At 48.3% G+C, this 16,462-nt stretch overlaps 4 protein-coding genes across 4 annotated transcripts; all 4 read left to right on the top strand.

Annotated features, from left to right (window-relative positions):
* Positions 1-2,296: 2,296 nt before the first annotated feature.
* GGI43DRAFT_174230 (uncharacterized protein) lies at positions 2,297-3,370 on the top strand. The gene has a single exon (XM_083199756.1). It carries the CDS (start codon positions 2,581-2,583, stop codon positions 3,205-3,207), a length of 627 nt encoding a protein of 208 aa, XP_083057550.1. The 5' UTR covers positions 2,297-2,580; the 3' UTR covers positions 3,208-3,370.
* A 162-nt stretch (positions 3,371-3,532) lies between these two features.
* GGI43DRAFT_424739 (uncharacterized protein) lies at positions 3,533-5,731 on the top strand (the record flags this gene model as incomplete). The annotated part of the gene is made up of 2 exons (XM_083208418.1): positions 3,533-4,194; positions 4,324-5,731. The coding sequence occupies 2 exons, from the start codon at positions 3,533-3,535 to the stop codon at positions 5,729-5,731; spliced, it is 2,070 nt and encodes a 689-aa protein (XP_083057549.1).
* A 3,318-nt stretch (positions 5,732-9,049) lies between these two features.
* GGI43DRAFT_412509 (40S ribosomal eS28 domain-containing protein) lies at positions 9,050-10,237 on the top strand. The gene is made up of 3 exons (XM_083206851.1): positions 9,050-9,274; positions 9,579-9,662; positions 9,737-10,237. Exons 1-3 carry the CDS (start codon positions 9,211-9,213, stop codon positions 9,796-9,798), a joined length of 210 nt encoding a protein of 69 aa, XP_083057548.1. The 5' UTR covers positions 9,050-9,210; the 3' UTR covers positions 9,799-10,237.
* A 1,596-nt stretch (positions 10,238-11,833) lies between these two features.
* On the top strand, positions 11,834-15,336 carry GGI43DRAFT_174068 (uncharacterized protein). The gene is made up of 8 exons (XM_083199755.1): positions 11,834-11,856; positions 11,969-12,412; positions 12,510-12,563; positions 12,704-13,322; positions 13,398-13,603; positions 13,704-14,433; positions 14,511-14,660; positions 14,730-15,336. Exons 2-8 carry the CDS (start codon positions 12,134-12,136, stop codon positions 15,005-15,007), a joined length of 2,316 nt encoding a protein of 771 aa, XP_083057547.1. The 5' UTR covers positions 11,834-11,856; positions 11,969-12,133; the 3' UTR covers positions 15,008-15,336.
* The last annotated feature ends 1,126 nt before the right edge of the window (positions 15,337-16,462 follow it).

The raw sequence follows: 16,462 nt of genomic DNA, 5'->3' as shown, positions 1-16,462 counted from the left end.
TGATGGCTGATGGCGGCGGCGGCGGCGGCGGCGTTGGCGTTGGCGCTGGCGAAGCAGCCAGTGCATACGATGAGTCGACAAAGGTGTCTCAAGTCTGTACAGCCCAACCAGATACTAGCAGTAGCAGTATTGTATCCACGCGAGGCACCCCATACTATACACGCCCTTGAAAAATCAAAGTCTAAAGAAAAGAAAAGAGCCGCCGATGGTAGGCCGGAGTCTGCCGTGATGACCCCAGCTAGACATGGGGGATGGAGCCACCGAGACAGATGCCTTGTCACGCCAGGGAGGACATTAGTCTTTGATCGAGTACTGTACTCTGCGCCTGTCATCCACAACTGGACTCTGTGATACGGTATTGAATCAATGATGGGGAAGAAGAGCCACCCACACAATTCATCCAGCCAGCCGGAGAGCAGCCTGGAGTAACCGGGAGGGTCCAAGAGGCGTCTAGAGTGGGTGGCTGGCTGAAAGGCTTGAGTTCAGTTGGGAGACCATAATGGATGGAGCAAACATTAGTGGTGGAGCGAGAGGGAGAGATGAAGGGAGAACCGAATAGTCGGGCTGCTGAATTTGTGAATGCAGATTGATCCAGAGCAGAGTAAGCAGCTGCAGAATCGATGGTGGAGATGAGATTTCAAATCAACGAGCCTGATCTTGGTGTTGTTGGAGGAGAAGAGAAAAGCAAACGTAAAATAAGCAAAAATAAGCACCTGCCTATATAATTTTGTGCGGTGAACACCAGAGGTAGGTGCGACCCCTGGGAGGAGAAAGAGGCAGGCACGCCTTACTGTACACCTGCCTACTGTACAGATACATGGCACCACTATCGTCGTTAGGTACCTATTCAAGCCTGCCAACGCGCCCTTTGCGCCAAAATGCTATAGGCTGCTACAGCATTAGCTGTGCTCAGCTTTGTACTCACTCTTGCACACGTCAACTATCGTGGACACAAGACCAAATAACAACCACTCGGGATCTGCTATAATAGTATTTAGTAGTACTGTGATACTATCGGCCAGAGCCTCGATCTCAGTGGTACGACGCCACCACTAAAGCAAAGAGGCTTAGGCTTGATTCGACGGATCTCCAGACCGGTCAAGCATCTGTGGCGTCGCCATTCGCCCGACTAGGGCACGGGCTGCCGCGGATGGCTGCACGAATTTAATTTCCAAGTTTATTTTTACCTTGGCCTCATCGCGTATCACACACTTGTATGTATGTGTATCTGTATGTACGATACCCTTAGATTGTAGGATTTCCGGGCTCACGCCCCTCCCTGGTCCGCCTGGCGCTCGCGCCAACACCATCTTATCGGCCAATCACTCAGAAATCACAAACAATCACAGGCGCTAGTAGCGCCTATTTGGAGATGGAGATCAGCATCGACAAGCATCAGCTACGAGATCCAACTCTGTCGGATGAACAGGCCGGAGATGGTGACGATGCTTCATACTCGATTCTATGCTGATTATGTGTGAGTTGATGTCTAGCCATTCAACAGCAAAGAAAGAGAAGAGGAATCAAGCGGAATCAAACGAAATGATAAAACAAAGGTCATCAGTCGAGACTAGTAACAATACTCCTCTCCACTATACATTTGCCATTTTATTGTTGGCCGGGGCATTCTCAGCCTACCAGCACATATGTACTATTCATTACATGTGCTTCGCGCTTCAAACTTTCTGCCCTTGCCCGATGCCATCATTCTGCCTCGCCTCGCCACCCCTTTTTTTTTCGAATCCCTCGGGTGTCTTTTCTTCTCCTCTGCTTTCCTTTCTTTTCTCATCCCTTCTTACACCGATTCACGTCTCATTGCCCTTGCAAACTTACTTCTGCTCTTGTGCTACTATCCTACCCTCCTGAAAGCCCGGGTGGCCATCTCTCCGAGACCTGTCTTAGATTTTGCCTGTGTGCTGATTTTGACAGGGGCACTGGGACAAGAAATATTGGCTCCTAAAATTAAGCTGTGTAATGATGGTTCAAGGCTGAGATATTTTACAGTGTAATTTAACCATAGAGGCCACTGTATACTTTATTTATTGACGCCGGAAGCGCTGTGTGTATGCTTGATGCCCGTTCAGCTATAGGCTGGTTGGACTGAAGCTATCCGGGATCAAGTGATGGATTAAATTTGAACGGCGAAAACAACACTAAAATAGCCGAGCCAAACGTCTTGAACTGCCATTGCTTCCTGTGCTTATTCTGGTTTTGATTTTCTCTTACAGTTTGCAATTTGAACTTCGCCTAACCACCTTCGAACGCCTTTGAACGTTGATTTATTTGAATTCCACTATATTTTCTTCATTTTTTTGGTGCTGCTGTTGTGGCTGACCGCTCCGCATGATGGGCTGCTTCCCACAACACAAATACCGTTGCTTGGCCTCTTTTTCTTCTTCAATCTTTTCCAACCAACAGCTATAATCTCCAAGTCTCTATGAAAAGAGTATTCGGATCTTGTGTCAAGTACATCTCTACAGGGTACCCCTAAGATCGGCTCCTTTCCCCATCTTCGACGGATACACACTATCGCTTAGTATCTTCACAAAAATTATTAGCTAAAAGTGGAGGCTCGCCACTATGTACTTTGTTTCCGATGGCGGAAACAGTCGTATACATCAGCACGGTGCTCTATGTGACTTGGTCCTACCGCCAGGAAACCCGCTGGTATCCCCCAAAGCCCTCCACCAGGCTCCAGATCAAGAGTCAAGAGTGCCCACTGACAGCTGGCAATTGCATCACAGGGCTCAATCCCTGCCCTCTCCAATCTCACTCCCGAGTCCACCCAAGATTTGTCCAGTCCCCACTACCCAATCGGGAACCAGAACCGCATCTAAGTCGCCTGTCTCTCGACAGCTCCAATACCCACCCCCATCCATCAATCTCTTGCGGCCCGGGATTGTCCCCCCATCCCATCTCGCCCTCGTACAGGCACTTCTGGGCTGCTACCGAGGACAAGGTAGGGACCAGCAGCCACCAGCAATGGCAGCATGTGCGTGTACGGATACATACGGCCTTGCTGGCCTACCACTCGTACAGAAGGCAATGGTAGGTCGGCGAACTGCCAGGATAGACGCTGGGCGTGTACGAGTACATGATGCTCATACGTGCTGTTTACCTGACAGTGGACGTATATGCAGTTCTTCGTTGGACAGCGACTATACGGCCACTACTGACCGTACCGGTACACTCCCTGCAAGGCAGTAGGTCATTGTACATTAGCTGGGAGGTACTCACATACTCTCTGAGCGTATGTACATGTATATATGCATAACTGGGCCCAGGCCCCATTGTCCGTGTCCTGAAGAAAGACCCCTGTATCAAAAGCACCTGCTTTTTTTTTCTTTATTATACCCTGGCTCTCTTCACCTTTCTCTTGTCCACCAACAGATCTCCTCTCATTCTCTTTCTCCTCACAATCATTCATCCTCCTCTCGAGTTATTCATCACCCGGCTTTGGATCTGTTTTTTGATCTTCATCATCCCATAGCACCTCCTCGTCCCCACTCCACAGACAACATCGGGTGCCATTATGGACCCGTTGTCTGTCCCCGTATCGCCCACCGCGCCGGCTCCTGACATTCCAGAAGAGCCACAGACCGAATCTACCACTGTCATCGAACTAAACGACACAGAGTACTTCAAAGAGGTATTACAGCTGCCTTTGGGCAAATCTGAAGCTCAGGCCGACGAAGAGCTCTTGGCTAGAGCAAACGCCGTTGGCATCACCGCTACTCTGCCATCTTTGGCCAGCCAATGTCCCCCCACTAGCAGCTGGTCCGACTCGTCGTTTGGAACTCCACAGGATCGGTCTTTTTCTAATATTTCCAACAAGACAAATGGAACCGGTGTATCGACTCAATCTTCGGCCATTTGCCCCCCGAGCCCTCTATTTGATTCCGAGGGTGGAGAAAGAAGAAGTTCAACATCGAGCCTAACTTTTGCCCACTATGAACGCTATATCTCTACCATCGATTCTGGTATCAATGACGATAAACCCGCCAAAGACCCACTCCCAATTTATAACTTCTCTCCCCAAAGGATATTCATACCCTCTCCCAAGAGCATGGCCAGCGCGAGTTCCAAGAAGAGCAGTTTTCAAGCCTTCAAAGAACGCTTATTTGGCAAGAAGAAGAAGAAGAAGATTATCCAGCAGCCACCACCACTGCCGCCGCCTGTTGTTGAAGTCAAGATGTAGGTCTTTTTCCTTTTCTATTTTTGGGCCACGTTTATCATACCATCATCCTTCATTTCCCATATGCCCATTGTCTCATCTATATGTAGATCTATTAGCTGACGTCTTACGTGTGTAATTTCATACAGTCTATGCACTACTTGTCGTGAAAGTTTTGCAGAAAAATCCAGTGCCCTTCACAAGCTCAAGTGTGGCCACATCCACTGCATTGATTGCGTGAAAACTATGATCAAGCAAGCCGTCGAGGATGAATCCCTTATGCCACCAAGCTGCTGTTCCTCTCCACTTACGCCTTCACTAATCAGGGCAATTCTGAACCAAGATGACCAAGATACCTTTTTGCTGGCAGTTGTCAAGCTCAATACTCCGGCTGACGAGCAAATGTTTTGTCCAGACGAAACCTGTGGCAACTTTGTTCCGCCTCAAGATGGGTATGACCCCAGACATCCACTTGATCTCACCTGCGTCAAATGCAATGGCCGTATGTGCGTCATATGCAAAGACACTGCCCATAATCTCGGCGAAAATTGCCCTCTAGACTGGGAGCTGGCTTTGCTGAAGAAAAAGCAGATCCAGCAGAATGACAAGGAGATTTGGAGGCGATGCTACGAGTGTAAAACTCTAGTTCAGGCGAGCGAGACATCTCAACTCATGACTTGCCTATGCAAGGCCCAATTCTGCTCTGTGTGCATGGGTATTTGGGATCCCATAACCGGGTGCCCCAACCTTTGCAGCTTTGAAGATGAAATGCAACGACGGCGGATCTCAGCTACTCTGTCTTCTATTAATGAACTGAAGCTACGTTCTAATCCGTCTATTCAACAGCTCGGACAGGAGCAGCAGAAAGAGCTGCATCGATTCATGGAGTACAAGCTTCGTACCAAAGACGCTTTACAGACGCGCCACCTGATGCGAGAGGCTACCTTGGAGGAAAAGTACGAACTACAAGAGGAAGCAATCCAAGAGAGACATGAGAAGACGTTGACTCAAATGGAAGTCCGCCACCTTAAGGCCGAGATGGAACTGCAAGAGTCACTGAATCGTTATGAGGAAACCATCGGCTTTCGAATCAAACACATGGAGGGCTACTGCAACGGCCTTGGAAGGAACCCGAACTCATCGGCACCGGTCAGGACTGTTACTGAGAAAGACCTTCGAGAGCTCGGCCACCACTACCATATACGCGATACCATGGATCAAATATGCTCGGGCAAGATCAATGTCATGAGAGAGCGACAGGCCAGGCTGCAGGAAGACTGCCAAACACAACAAGAAAACGAACTCGAGACTTTCATGGATAAGAGACAGGAAGTACTTGACAAGATGGAAGCCGAGTTTCTTCGGGAGGAGACTCATTTCAACGACGTTTTCGCAGCCCGCCAGCGACGCGTACAGGCCCGATGGGTCCTCGCTATCGAGGTACTGAGCAAAGAGCTTGAAAAGCAGAACCCTAAGCAAGCTTACCGCCGTGTCTCAATTCCAAAATGGCCCGAAGATAGGGCCTACAGAGCCCGCTGCGGCGATAATCAGCAATAATTCTACTATGGCGAAGTCTTCCTTCTTTCAGCCTTGAAGCTACTAGCAGAATTACTGCAGACTTACTCATCAAATGACGACAACCTTAATGTTTACATACATAATACCCTTGACGACTGTCACCTCCTGCATTCTCTTTGTTCATTCTCTTCTCTGGCCGAGACTTGGTATCTCTTGTGGCCTTTTCGATTTTTCTCTTCTCTCGCCCGTTGAGCATCTCGTTTAATCACCACTCTTCCTCTTCTCCTTTATCCGGTTTGATTACCGACACGATCTCTATTATCCCTTTCTTATGCGAGTACGCTTATTCGCCAACATTAGCCACATATAATCATGTTTACTTTCTTCCCTATTTTACCTCATGCCACTCGCTGCTCAATCACAAATTGAGAAACGCTTTTTTTCCTAACTCCCCGATTCCTTACCTTCTTTATAATTATTAATACTGTGCGATTCTCCTTTTATGATAGCACTATCAGCATTCTATGGGCATTTTGGGCCGTTGGAGCATTGGCAGAAAACCTCCTCTAAAAACACACGCACAAAAAAAAAAAAAAAAAAAAAGCAAGCAAGCGGTCAGGATTGCATTTCATTACATCTACTTTTCACTTCTCACACTGTTATGTGTTGAACTTGTCTCTTCTAATGCCGTGTTTACCGACGCGAGCTCGAGGGCTTCGCTGCACTCTCAACGGATGATTATGATACCAGCCGAAAGGGCGCATGCACCCTGGAAAGCAAAAGGGTATGGATTAAAAAGTTCTGGTTGGTTTTTATTTGGGCCATTATGGGGTAGGCCACGGCCAAGGCCGAAACTGGGGTGGATTCAAAGATTGTTGTGTCACACACACCATTGCATTTAGTAGATAGTTTTAGATAGCTGTGTTTAACTGTTAATATTAATATAAAGACTGTATACCAAAAATTGTAACGGCTCAATGATCATATCTTGATCGGTAAAAGCAAAGTAGTTACGGCTGATATGGGTTGGCTTCGTAGAACTGAGAGAGATGGTTACACACTGAGAGGAGCAGAGGCAGAGAGGACACATAGCGATAAACTCAACTTACCGGACAGTTTGGCTGCCTTGACTTGACTTACACCTGCTCGTAATTCGTATAGATAGAGATGTACGTAATATGAGAGTTGTGTCTCATTTGACCCTGGCATCAATCCTACCGTGAAAAGGCCTTTTATGCGAATGAATCACTCAGTACTTTTTCAACCGCTCACGTAGTATTGACTATCGTAGGTAGTTGCTGAGTGGGCTCTGTCAACCTATTCCGGGATCTTGGGATAACAAGGCTGCAGATCTAGGTTGACCCTTGCCTCAGCTTTCCCGGCGGGCAAGACATCAATCGGCCTATAGATGTCATTCAGCTTGGATGTTTCCCCCACCACCCACCACCTGTCAGCACCCACCCGAGATTCGCTCCCCTAATGCGGTGGCGGTTGAGAGCCGAGCGCCGTGCCTTGTTTGTACGACCGGAAAGCCCCCTGCTTCAGTTTCGGTGATGGATACCCTACTGATAGGTATACGGGGCCCAACTCGGAAGCTGCGCTTTGCATGAAGTAGTATCACGATATCGTTCGAGCTCTGGGGGGTGTGACGCTAGAGATGTCGACCCACGGAGATCCAAGATAGATATTTGTCTGTTAGGGGAGACTGAGATGCAATGACTTGGCCGCCTTAGCGTAGTGTGCTATTGCTGTCACTTGGTGACTCGTATTTATGCCTGTGTTGCCTCTAGGTCGGAGTAGACGGCATGTTTGGCTGGCTTATTGTGGTTGCACAGGATGAACCATTTTGTTTTATGCTGTTCCATGTCGTCCTGCTGCGAGTTTGGCACGATTGTGATCATGTTTCAAACATGTAGTAGATGAGACTGGCCCTTTATTCGTATGTGATGGCGCTTAGAGAATGGCCAACAAGAGAAGATGATGACCCAACAATCTCTACTATCATAGTCTCAACAATACCGTGCTCAATATATCCAGTGCAAGATACTAGTCTATCAATTAGTTACCAAGCACACTGATCGGTAGCCAGTAATAGCCCTATTTTCTTTTCCTACTATGTTCTCCGAATAGCCACAGCGGAAAAAGAAAAGAAAAGTCTCGGAACTACTCCGTATGTAACTCAGAATACTTGTACTCCGTAAACTTTCGTTTCCATCGTCTCTAAACTTTGATAGACGCGAGAGGTACCTCGTTCACATGTTACACATACACTTTTCATGAGTCAGGATGCCCTGCCAATTGAGAAACAAGACGATCTCTTCCTTTTTGCTCAGGCACTGCATGTATTGTCTCATACCAAATATCAATAGTCTGAGAAAAAGAAATGAAAATGGCCATCCGTGAAGGATCATGTACTGGTACTTGCACCAGATTCTTGATCTGGCTTTGGCGCATTTCAGATTTTCGGTGATAATGATGGAGGGGGCGTAGACGAAAGTTGGCTTGGAGGAAAGAAGCAATTAAAAAAAAAGCAAACATTGTCGATGACCTTGTCAGCTGAAACCTTGACCAGTATATGCTGTGGTTCAGCTCTCGACCCCTCCATTGAGCTGGCTTCAAAGGCTGCCAGTAGACTTGTCCGTGTGTTTTCCAGCCCAAATTCTCGCTTTGGGAATTCTCTCGTCCCGGTTGTCGACTGAGGTAGTCCTCTCACGATTGAACTCCTATTTCTCTCGATTTTACGCAGGCCCGAAATGTGCCGTTGGGTAACCGTACATCGTGATACATCCATTCTATCTAAGCTGGCACAAGTTGACTACTGTGCTCCTTCGGAAATGCATCTGAGACAAAATGTCAGTCTGTGAGACTGGACATTATTGTGAGGCTGAGCGGACCTTCTCATCCGCACACGAGGCGGCCATCTCCACTGTTGGCGGTGCACAGTCTCATCGGCGAAGCGATCGATGAGACAACGCTCTCAGCCGGCATAGCTCGAGATGGTGATTTTATCGTATGATTTTTTTTTCTTTCTTTTTTGAAGCCTTTGTCTTAACCTCGTCTCAGTTGAGAAACCCTCGACATCTATCCATCAAAGACGTATAGGATTCACATAGAAGTGGAGATCTCTTGGACCCCTGTCGATGTCTCACAAGGTTTGGCACACAGATTTGACAGACAGACTCAATTGCTGGCTCGGGCACTAACAAAAGGTTGGCCGATGCAGCTCTGTAGATCCGGAAAGCGGCAAATCTATTTTCTCCGCTGATTACCTAAGTCGCGGCGATTTGCGAAGAAAATAACGGGTTTGGGGCTTTGGTTATCACACGTGATCTTATCGCGATAACCCCACATGCGCGGCGCACCGAACTGGGCCATTGGAGAGGGAAAAAAACCCTGCCGAATAGCACAAAATTACAGCCGAAGGAAAAAATACGCCTTTTCTGCTAACCCACACGGACTCCTACGATTCGCATCGCTCTCGTTCTTTTCCTTCACCACAAAGACACACATCAATCAAGATGGAATCTAGCTCCAAGGCTCCCGTCAAGCTCGTCAAGGTGACCCGAGTGCTCGGTCGTACCGGTATGATGAGACTCATTCCCGTCGCTCTCATGAACTCTCTGTCGCCAGTCTGTCGCCGTCGCTGCTGTTACGATTTGTCGTCGCCCCTGCTGTTGGGATTGGGTGGGTGAGCAAGAGGAGGAAAAAGCTTTTCAATGTCATCACCTGGGAAAGGAATTGGGAAAAAAAGGAAAAAAAGAGAAGGGATGCATGGGGATCGACGACACTACCGAAATCGCAGCGATGACGCGCAAACTGGCTGAGAGGGGTTCATGGAGCACCATCAGAAAAACAACGGAAATTGCTAACAAGAAGCCCTGTACAGGCTCTCGTGGTGGTGTCACCCAGGTCCGTGTCGAGTTCATGGACGACCAGACCCGTTCCATCATCCGAAACGTCAAGGGACCCGGTATGTTTGAGCTCAAAACATCAACAAACTGCTGACCGTCGACATGTTGGGCTAACTGAATCTGTGCTATTTAGTCCGTGAGGACGACATCCTCTGCCTCCTCGAGTCCGAGCGTGAGGCCAGACGTCTGCGATAAATGTCGAATGTTGGAAGGGAAGGGGAGAGAAAAGGAAGTTGGCAGTGGTTCTCATTGGCGTGAACGGGTACGGGTCATTTTCTTTGGGTGTGTTCCATCTGGACATTACGGCCTCTTTTTGACGACGGCATGAAACGATGGTGTCAAATAGCGACAACCGGCAGGGCTTTATACTACCTAGTCGGAAATACCTAGGCTCATTCTCATAAAAAAAAAAAGATACAAAGCTTCTTTTTTTTTGGTCCAGACATGGAATAGCTCTTCAACTCGATGGCCGGCTTGTTGGCTGATAGTGACGGACTGACTAATGCACTGATGAGGAAGTCAATGCAATAAGCTGGGCAGCTGTTATGAGGTTATACGTGGGTTTCACTGGCATTGTAGTTTAGACTACGATATTTTGATGTGCTACAGCATTAAGAGATCTGTTGTCTGGTCATGATTGCACAGGCTACGCGTCCGCCATAAACATGATCTGTTTTCTCCCGCATCCTGAATCTCATAAGCAGGAGACAATTCACCACCACTTGGAATATTCGCCCATGCTATGCCATCGAACTGTGATGATGTGACCTGATGATGACTCCGGCGAGAGATGCCAGTGAGAAGAGTGGTTGGGATAACGCGACAGCTACAGCGTAAACCGCCAAAGATGCCGAGTCTAGACTATAATAACCACTGCATTTATCCGTTGGTGGTTGGCTTGGTATGCTGTGACTCGCACTTTATAACCAAGACTTTAGTGTCGCTTCCATGTCGCTTCCATGGATATCCTGGGCGTAGTTGGGGGAACGTTTGAATTTTTTGAATGGGACTAGGGAGTACTGAGAACTAAACTAATACGCGTTGACCGGGGTTGGTTGTGAAGAATCGAAAGAGTTGTGGATATTTGTGAAGCTGGGGATATGGTTCTTCTCTTGTTTCTCTCTCCAGACTTTCAGCCTGAATCAAGGATATCTCGAGCCGCTAAAAGTCGCCAAGAGCCAGCAGTTTCAGGGCAAATTTCGGCAATCTTAAGCTTGGTTCTTAATTCTAATACTGTTGATATTTCTTCACCGAGTGTCAGTTGAATAGGTGCTAGTGATGGTAATAGGTAGGTGGTATAGTTGGCATGCACAAATACGAAGTATATGAACCTGGTCCCGCATGGCCAAGAGAGACGCGTCAGCAACTTGAAAAAGAAGGACGAAAAAATAATGGAAAATGAGATGCTAAAGCGGATGTTCGGAGACTTGTGTGCACCATGAGATCGTTTCCATCGGCTTCGTATACGAGACTCAAAGTCCGGCGACGTGCAGGTGCGGTGCGGGATTCACGAATACGCTGCCTGTATGACGGACAGGCTGAGGTGGCCTCGAGGCTGAGACTGGGAGATCCTGAGGTAGTCACCAGGTACCCCCGCGATGACGAACTGCAGGGCGATATACCCCGTAGGTACTCGATCCGGCCGCATCGCCCAGTGCTAGCGGGAAACACCCCGAGCGAGCCACTGAAGAGCCGCTGGACAGGGCAGAACAGGCCACCCGAAATCCCCCCAAAACTATCCCCCATCTTTTTAACCTCGTAGTCCCCCCAAATCGCCATCTCCATATCTTCATTATCACGGGCGCCCCCATTTTATGCTCGCCTCTCGCCAGCCTCAGCCACCCACTTCAACCTGCAGTAGCAGCAATTGCATTCCGGCAATAAGCTTGCCATCTCGTCGCTTCTCCCGCGATCCCTCCCGTCCGCTTCGCCCACCGGATTGGTTCATGTCCATTAAACTGCCGCGCTCTAACAAAGTGGTCCCAGCCCCTCGCCTTGCTGCTGCTGCTTTTTCTTTTTTTCTTGTTTCATTTTGCTGGTGACGACATTGGGATTATTTCCTCCAGTGCTCGCGCGAAACTGACGGATTACGATTCCCGCAATTTTCGCGCGGATTGCCACCGAGACACGTCATAAACACAAGAGATATAAAGCTCAAGCCGAGGTATTGCGGAGCTTGTCAGTCGCAAAACAATCCTTCGGGCTACTTGAGAAATTGCTCGCCATCCAAAGGCGCCTCCCGTCTAGGGTTTGGTGAGCTTCCCCTCCCCTGCCTCTTCCTTATTCGCGGCTTCTAGTTTGTCATAGATCGCTCGATTCCACCTTGTTCCTGCATCTGACTTACTCTTAATCGACTTGTGGACAGGTCACTCCAAACCGCTGCGGCGCAACTTTTTTTTTCTCCCGCGAATTAATAGTGGACGATACGAACTAGCAGAGTTTCGTCATCGACTGCTACCACTCGAGCTCTCTCCCCTGTCGATAATAGACCACAGCTCAAGCCTCTCGAGAGGCGAAACCATACATCATAATGGCCGACTTCCGCTCGCCCATTGATTCTCCAGTGCCGTCACTGGCGCTCCAGATGCCACAGTCATCGCCGCTGCAGCATCGCCGAGACTTTTCAGGATCAATTACACTGGACGACCCTACGCAGCTTCGGCGAGGTTCTGGCGATGTGGTCGCGCATGAAGGCCCTTCAACTGATGCGAGACCCGGCGATGGTATGGCTGCGCCAGACGATGCTCCCGCTTTGCCTGCAACTGATCCATCCGTGCTAAAGTTGGTCGACGAGGTTTTGGCGTCCGAGGTATGAGATTCTCATGCTCCAAGCAAAAATGCGCGCGCGTAATGCCGATGCTGGCGCCGCTATTGTTGTTAATGTTTATGCTAATTTCCATCGATAGCAAGGTATTCCTTCACTATTACAGCGCTTGAAACAGAGTATAGCCTCTGCAAAGGTGAGCCAATTTGTCCTACATACATATAAATGTGGTCCTTTCACATGGCGGCCAGCGGCACTCCATGCTGTTGGCTGCAGCTCTGACACCATGTGGCTGAGACAAGAGTGCCGGATAAGATGCTGATGATGATTGCTTAGGAGTTTGGTACTTTTCTCAAAAAACGAGCCGGCCTTGAAGAAGACAATGCTCAGACCCTGAAGAAGCTGGCGCGCGCCACCCAAGATAACATCCGACGACCCGAACACCGCGGAGGCTCATTTGCCCAAGTATACGAGGAGATGGTCCATATCCACGAGCGCATGGCTGATAATGGCATTCACTTTGCTGCCACGCTTCTACAGATGAACGAGGAGCTCCTTGACGCAGCTGGTAGTGCTGAACGTAACCGCAAATCTTGGAAAGCCACTGGTCTGGCTGCTGAGCAAAAGGTTGTCGATCTCGAGGTCACAATGCGCAAGTGCAAGACGAAATACGACTCTCTGGCCGAAGAATATGATCGCGCCAAGACAGGCGAGAGCAGACCCGGTGGCGGCAAAGTCCTAGGCGCATTCAAGGCGCACAAGTCAGCGGCCCAGCAAGAAGAAGAGCTTCTGAAGAAGGTCCAGGCCGCAGATCAGATGTATCACAGCGCTGTCAAAAGTCTACAGCATGAGAAGGCTCAGCTGCAGAATACAATTCGACCTGAGCTTGTCAAGTCGCTGCAGGAGGCTGTCCGAGAGATTGACTCTGCTGTTGGGATGCAGATGCAAAAATTTGGTAAGTGGTAAAGCCAGGATCGATAAGTGCAAATCGGGTTTGTTAGCTAATTACTGACTGCTGAACACTCGACAGCTTTGAATAATGAGAATCTACTACTTGGCAATGGTCTCGTCATCAGTCCGTTTAGAAACAGCACTTCCATTGGCCCCAACCAGCCCCGAAGCATGAGATTCGCCGTCGCGTCCATCAACATCAACAAGGACCTGGATGAGTTCGTGTCTGGATTCCACTCCAAGGTTCAACCAAATACCGGCGAGATCAAATACGAGCGCAATCCGGTGCGTTTTCACCTCCCCAGACTCACCTGATTGCTCCCAACTCCTTGTCTGGATCTCTCAAACTGACATTCGTTCTCATTTGCTTCTTTTGCAATTTTAGGTTCTTGGTCCTCTACCCGGCTCCATGGGCCACTCATCCCTACCACCTGCATCTCATGCTTCGAAGCCTTCTGTTAGCCAAGCTCCTCCCGCGAGTGGATACCAAAGCCCGCAGTCTTTCTCAATGGCCTCAAGGAATGGCCCTGGCATCTTCAACGATCCTCCACCAGGCGCTCCAGGCGCTCCAGGCGCTCCAGGCTCTCAGGGGCCGGCAGCTACTTCTACTCCCATCAGCCCAGAGCCTCTGAAATCATTCCATCAATCGAACCACAGCCGTACCTTTAGCCAAGGCAACATGCTGAATTCCCCTGTCAGCCCGCAGCCTCAGTATGGTTCAACAGGCCCAGCATCAGGAGGCCCTCGCTTCCCCAACGGTGGCCCTGCGCTCACCGGTCCGCCGCAGCTGGGAGCGCTTTCCTTCCAAGAGAGCGAAGGCCCATCCGAGAAAACTTCTTCACCTCCTCAGCTGGGACTTCCATACCAGCCTCCTGGGCCAAGCGCTCCACCGGCATACAGCGGCCCGCCTGCTCTCAACACCTCTACGGGCGGCTCAAAGCCTGTGTTTGGCGTTCATCTGGGCCGCTTGTATGAGCGAGACGGCCTTGCCGTGCCCATGGTTGTGTACCAGTGCATCCAAGCTGTCGACTTGTTTGGACTGGGCGTAGAAGGAATCTACCGCCAGTCTGGTTCCATGAACCACATTAACCGACTTAAATCCATGTTTGATTCAGGTATGTCCATATCTGCTTTTCTGAGTATTTCCTCCATCATGGCAGTTTCATCTAACTAAATGCTCTTTCTTATACAGAATCTCAAGCACAAGCACTCGATTTCAGAAACCCGGAGAACTTCTTCCACGATGTCAACAGTGTTACGGGCCTGTTGAAGCAGTTCTTCCGGGATCTGCCTGATCCGCTGTTTACTACAGAGCACCACGGCAGCTTCATCAACGCAGCGAGTACGTTGACCCCTCAGCTACCTACCTTTCTCTTGGTCCCTTTTTCTTCAATACTGACCCCTTTTCTAGAACACGAAGATGAAATCGTCCGCCGAGACAACCTCCACGCCATCATCAACAGCCTGCCCGACCCCAACTACGCCACCCTCCGCGCCCTCATGCTCCACCTGCACCGCGTCATCGACAACTCTCACATCAACCGCATGAACTCTCACAACCTGGCCGTCATCCTCGGCCCCACCCTCATGGGTACCGATCCCAGCACCGCCATTACAGATGCCGGCTGGCAGATCAAGGTCATTGACACAATCTTGGTAAACACATACCAGATCTTCGATGAAGATTGATTGATTATTTAGCTCTTTTTCTTCTCTCCCTTTTTCCCCTTTTGGTAACAGCCCATGTGCTGATATCTAAAAATGTCGTTATTTCTCTGTCCAATATGTCCCTCCCTTCGTGTCTCCATACTAGTCTTCTATTCATCTCTTTTGCATGGCGCTTTCTATTTATTTGCTTATTTCATTATCTTTATCGTCTTTCTGTCTCATCACAGACATACGTCAATTTACTACATTCAAGTCAAATCTAATAGAATGTAATGTTGTCTATTCTGTCCCTTTCTTGCCTGCGTCGTTTCATTCTTTAGGGCTTTGATATCAGTCAACGACACACGTACTCTGTATTTTGCACGGAGGTAAAGTAATAGTATAAGAATATAAGTTAAAAAGTCATTCAATTGAGTAAAGGTATCCTACAAACAAGCAAAAAAAAAATGTACCCAGAGATGAAAAAGAAAAAAACGACGAAAAAAGAGTAAGCAAAGCCGCTTCGAAAACCCTCTCCCCATACCCCATGCCATGCATGAATAGAAAACTCCAACCCCAGGAAAAAAGAAAACAATCAAATGGGTGGAAAAACTTGTATGATTTGCAATACGCCTCCTCTACATCAATCTTGAAAAGCCTCCCATTAACCATAACCTCTTTTGTCTGTCCCTCTTTTATATGATGAAGTCCTGTTTTTTCTGGTTTCTCCAACCGAGGACAGGAAAGAAAAAGGTATCGGGAAAGCCCTCTCTAACTAGCATGATAAAGACAAAGTACAAAAATAGGGAAATAGCAAAAGACAAAAAGAGGAAAAGGAATACAAAAGAAAATAAAGAAATGAAAAGGAGAAGACAAAAATGCCATGCTTTCCATAAACCACAACTCCTCTCAGTCTCCTTTATAGGTATCTCCTCCACTTCCTCTCGTATGCATTGTCAAGACTCCAGTGCAGATATCCAATTTCCTCCATTCTTCCTTTTCTTTCATGCCCTTTTTCTCGCTACCAGCCGTCACATGAGTCATAGCAATTATGGGTATTTCTTCTTTTCCGAAGTCTGGTATGATACTCGCATCTTTAAACAACGCACGATGAAGATGTAAAAACAAAAACAAAAAAAGGACAAAAAAACAACATGACGAGTGGAGAAGAAGGTACTGCCTGGGAGAAAGATGCATCCTATAGGCACGGGGGTCTGGAATCCCCCCTTTATCTTCGTTCTTCTACCAAGTGATAGCCTTGATCATGAACGTAGCCATTATGCGCGCTGAATGGTGCTTCGTAATGATGAGATGGATATGATGCTAAAAGGGAACAGTAAACGAAACGAAACCCAAAAAGAAAAAGCCACGAGAATATGTATAAGTAAAGAAAAGAAATAGAAAGAAGAAGAAGAAGAAGAAGAAGAAGAAGAAGAAGAAGAAGAAGAAGAAGAAGAAGAAGAAGAAGAAGAAGAAGAAGAAGAAGAAGAAGAAGAA

This window comes from Trichoderma evansii (genome assembly GCF_050947405.1).
Source record: "Trichoderma evansii strain SZMC 28006 chromosome Unknown GGI43scaffold_20, whole genome shotgun sequence".
NCBI lineage: Eukaryota > Fungi > Ascomycota > Sordariomycetes > Hypocreales > Hypocreaceae > Trichoderma > Trichoderma evansii.
The sequence above is the reverse complement of the archived record's forward strand: the minus strand, read 5'-3'. Positions and strand labels throughout refer to the sequence as shown.

Coding starts and splice junctions, on each gene's coding strand:
- GGI43DRAFT_174068 (XM_083199755.1), top strand. CDS start 12,134: ATGGCCGACTTCCGCTCGCCCATTGATTCTCCAGTGCCGTCACTGGCG. Junction 14,434..14,510: donor TAAATCCATGTTTGATTCAG/GTATGTCCATAT, acceptor TTTCTTATACAG/AATCTCAAGCACAAGCACTC. Junction 14,661..14,729: donor CAGCTTCATCAACGCAGCGA/GTACGTTGACCC, acceptor CCCCTTTTCTAG/AACACGAAGATGAAATCGTC.
- GGI43DRAFT_412509 (XM_083206851.1), top strand. CDS start 9,211: ATGGAATCTAGCTCCAAGGCTCCCGTCAAGCTCGTCAAGGTGACCCGA. Junction 9,275..9,578: donor CCGAGTGCTCGGTCGTACCG/GTATGATGAGAC, acceptor AGCCCTGTACAG/GCTCTCGTGGTGGTGTCACC. Junction 9,663..9,736: donor CCGAAACGTCAAGGGACCCG/GTATGTTTGAGC, acceptor TGTGCTATTTAG/TCCGTGAGGACGACATCCTC.
- GGI43DRAFT_174230 (XM_083199756.1), top strand. CDS start 2,581: ATGTACTTTGTTTCCGATGGCGGAAACAGTCGTATACATCAGCACGGT.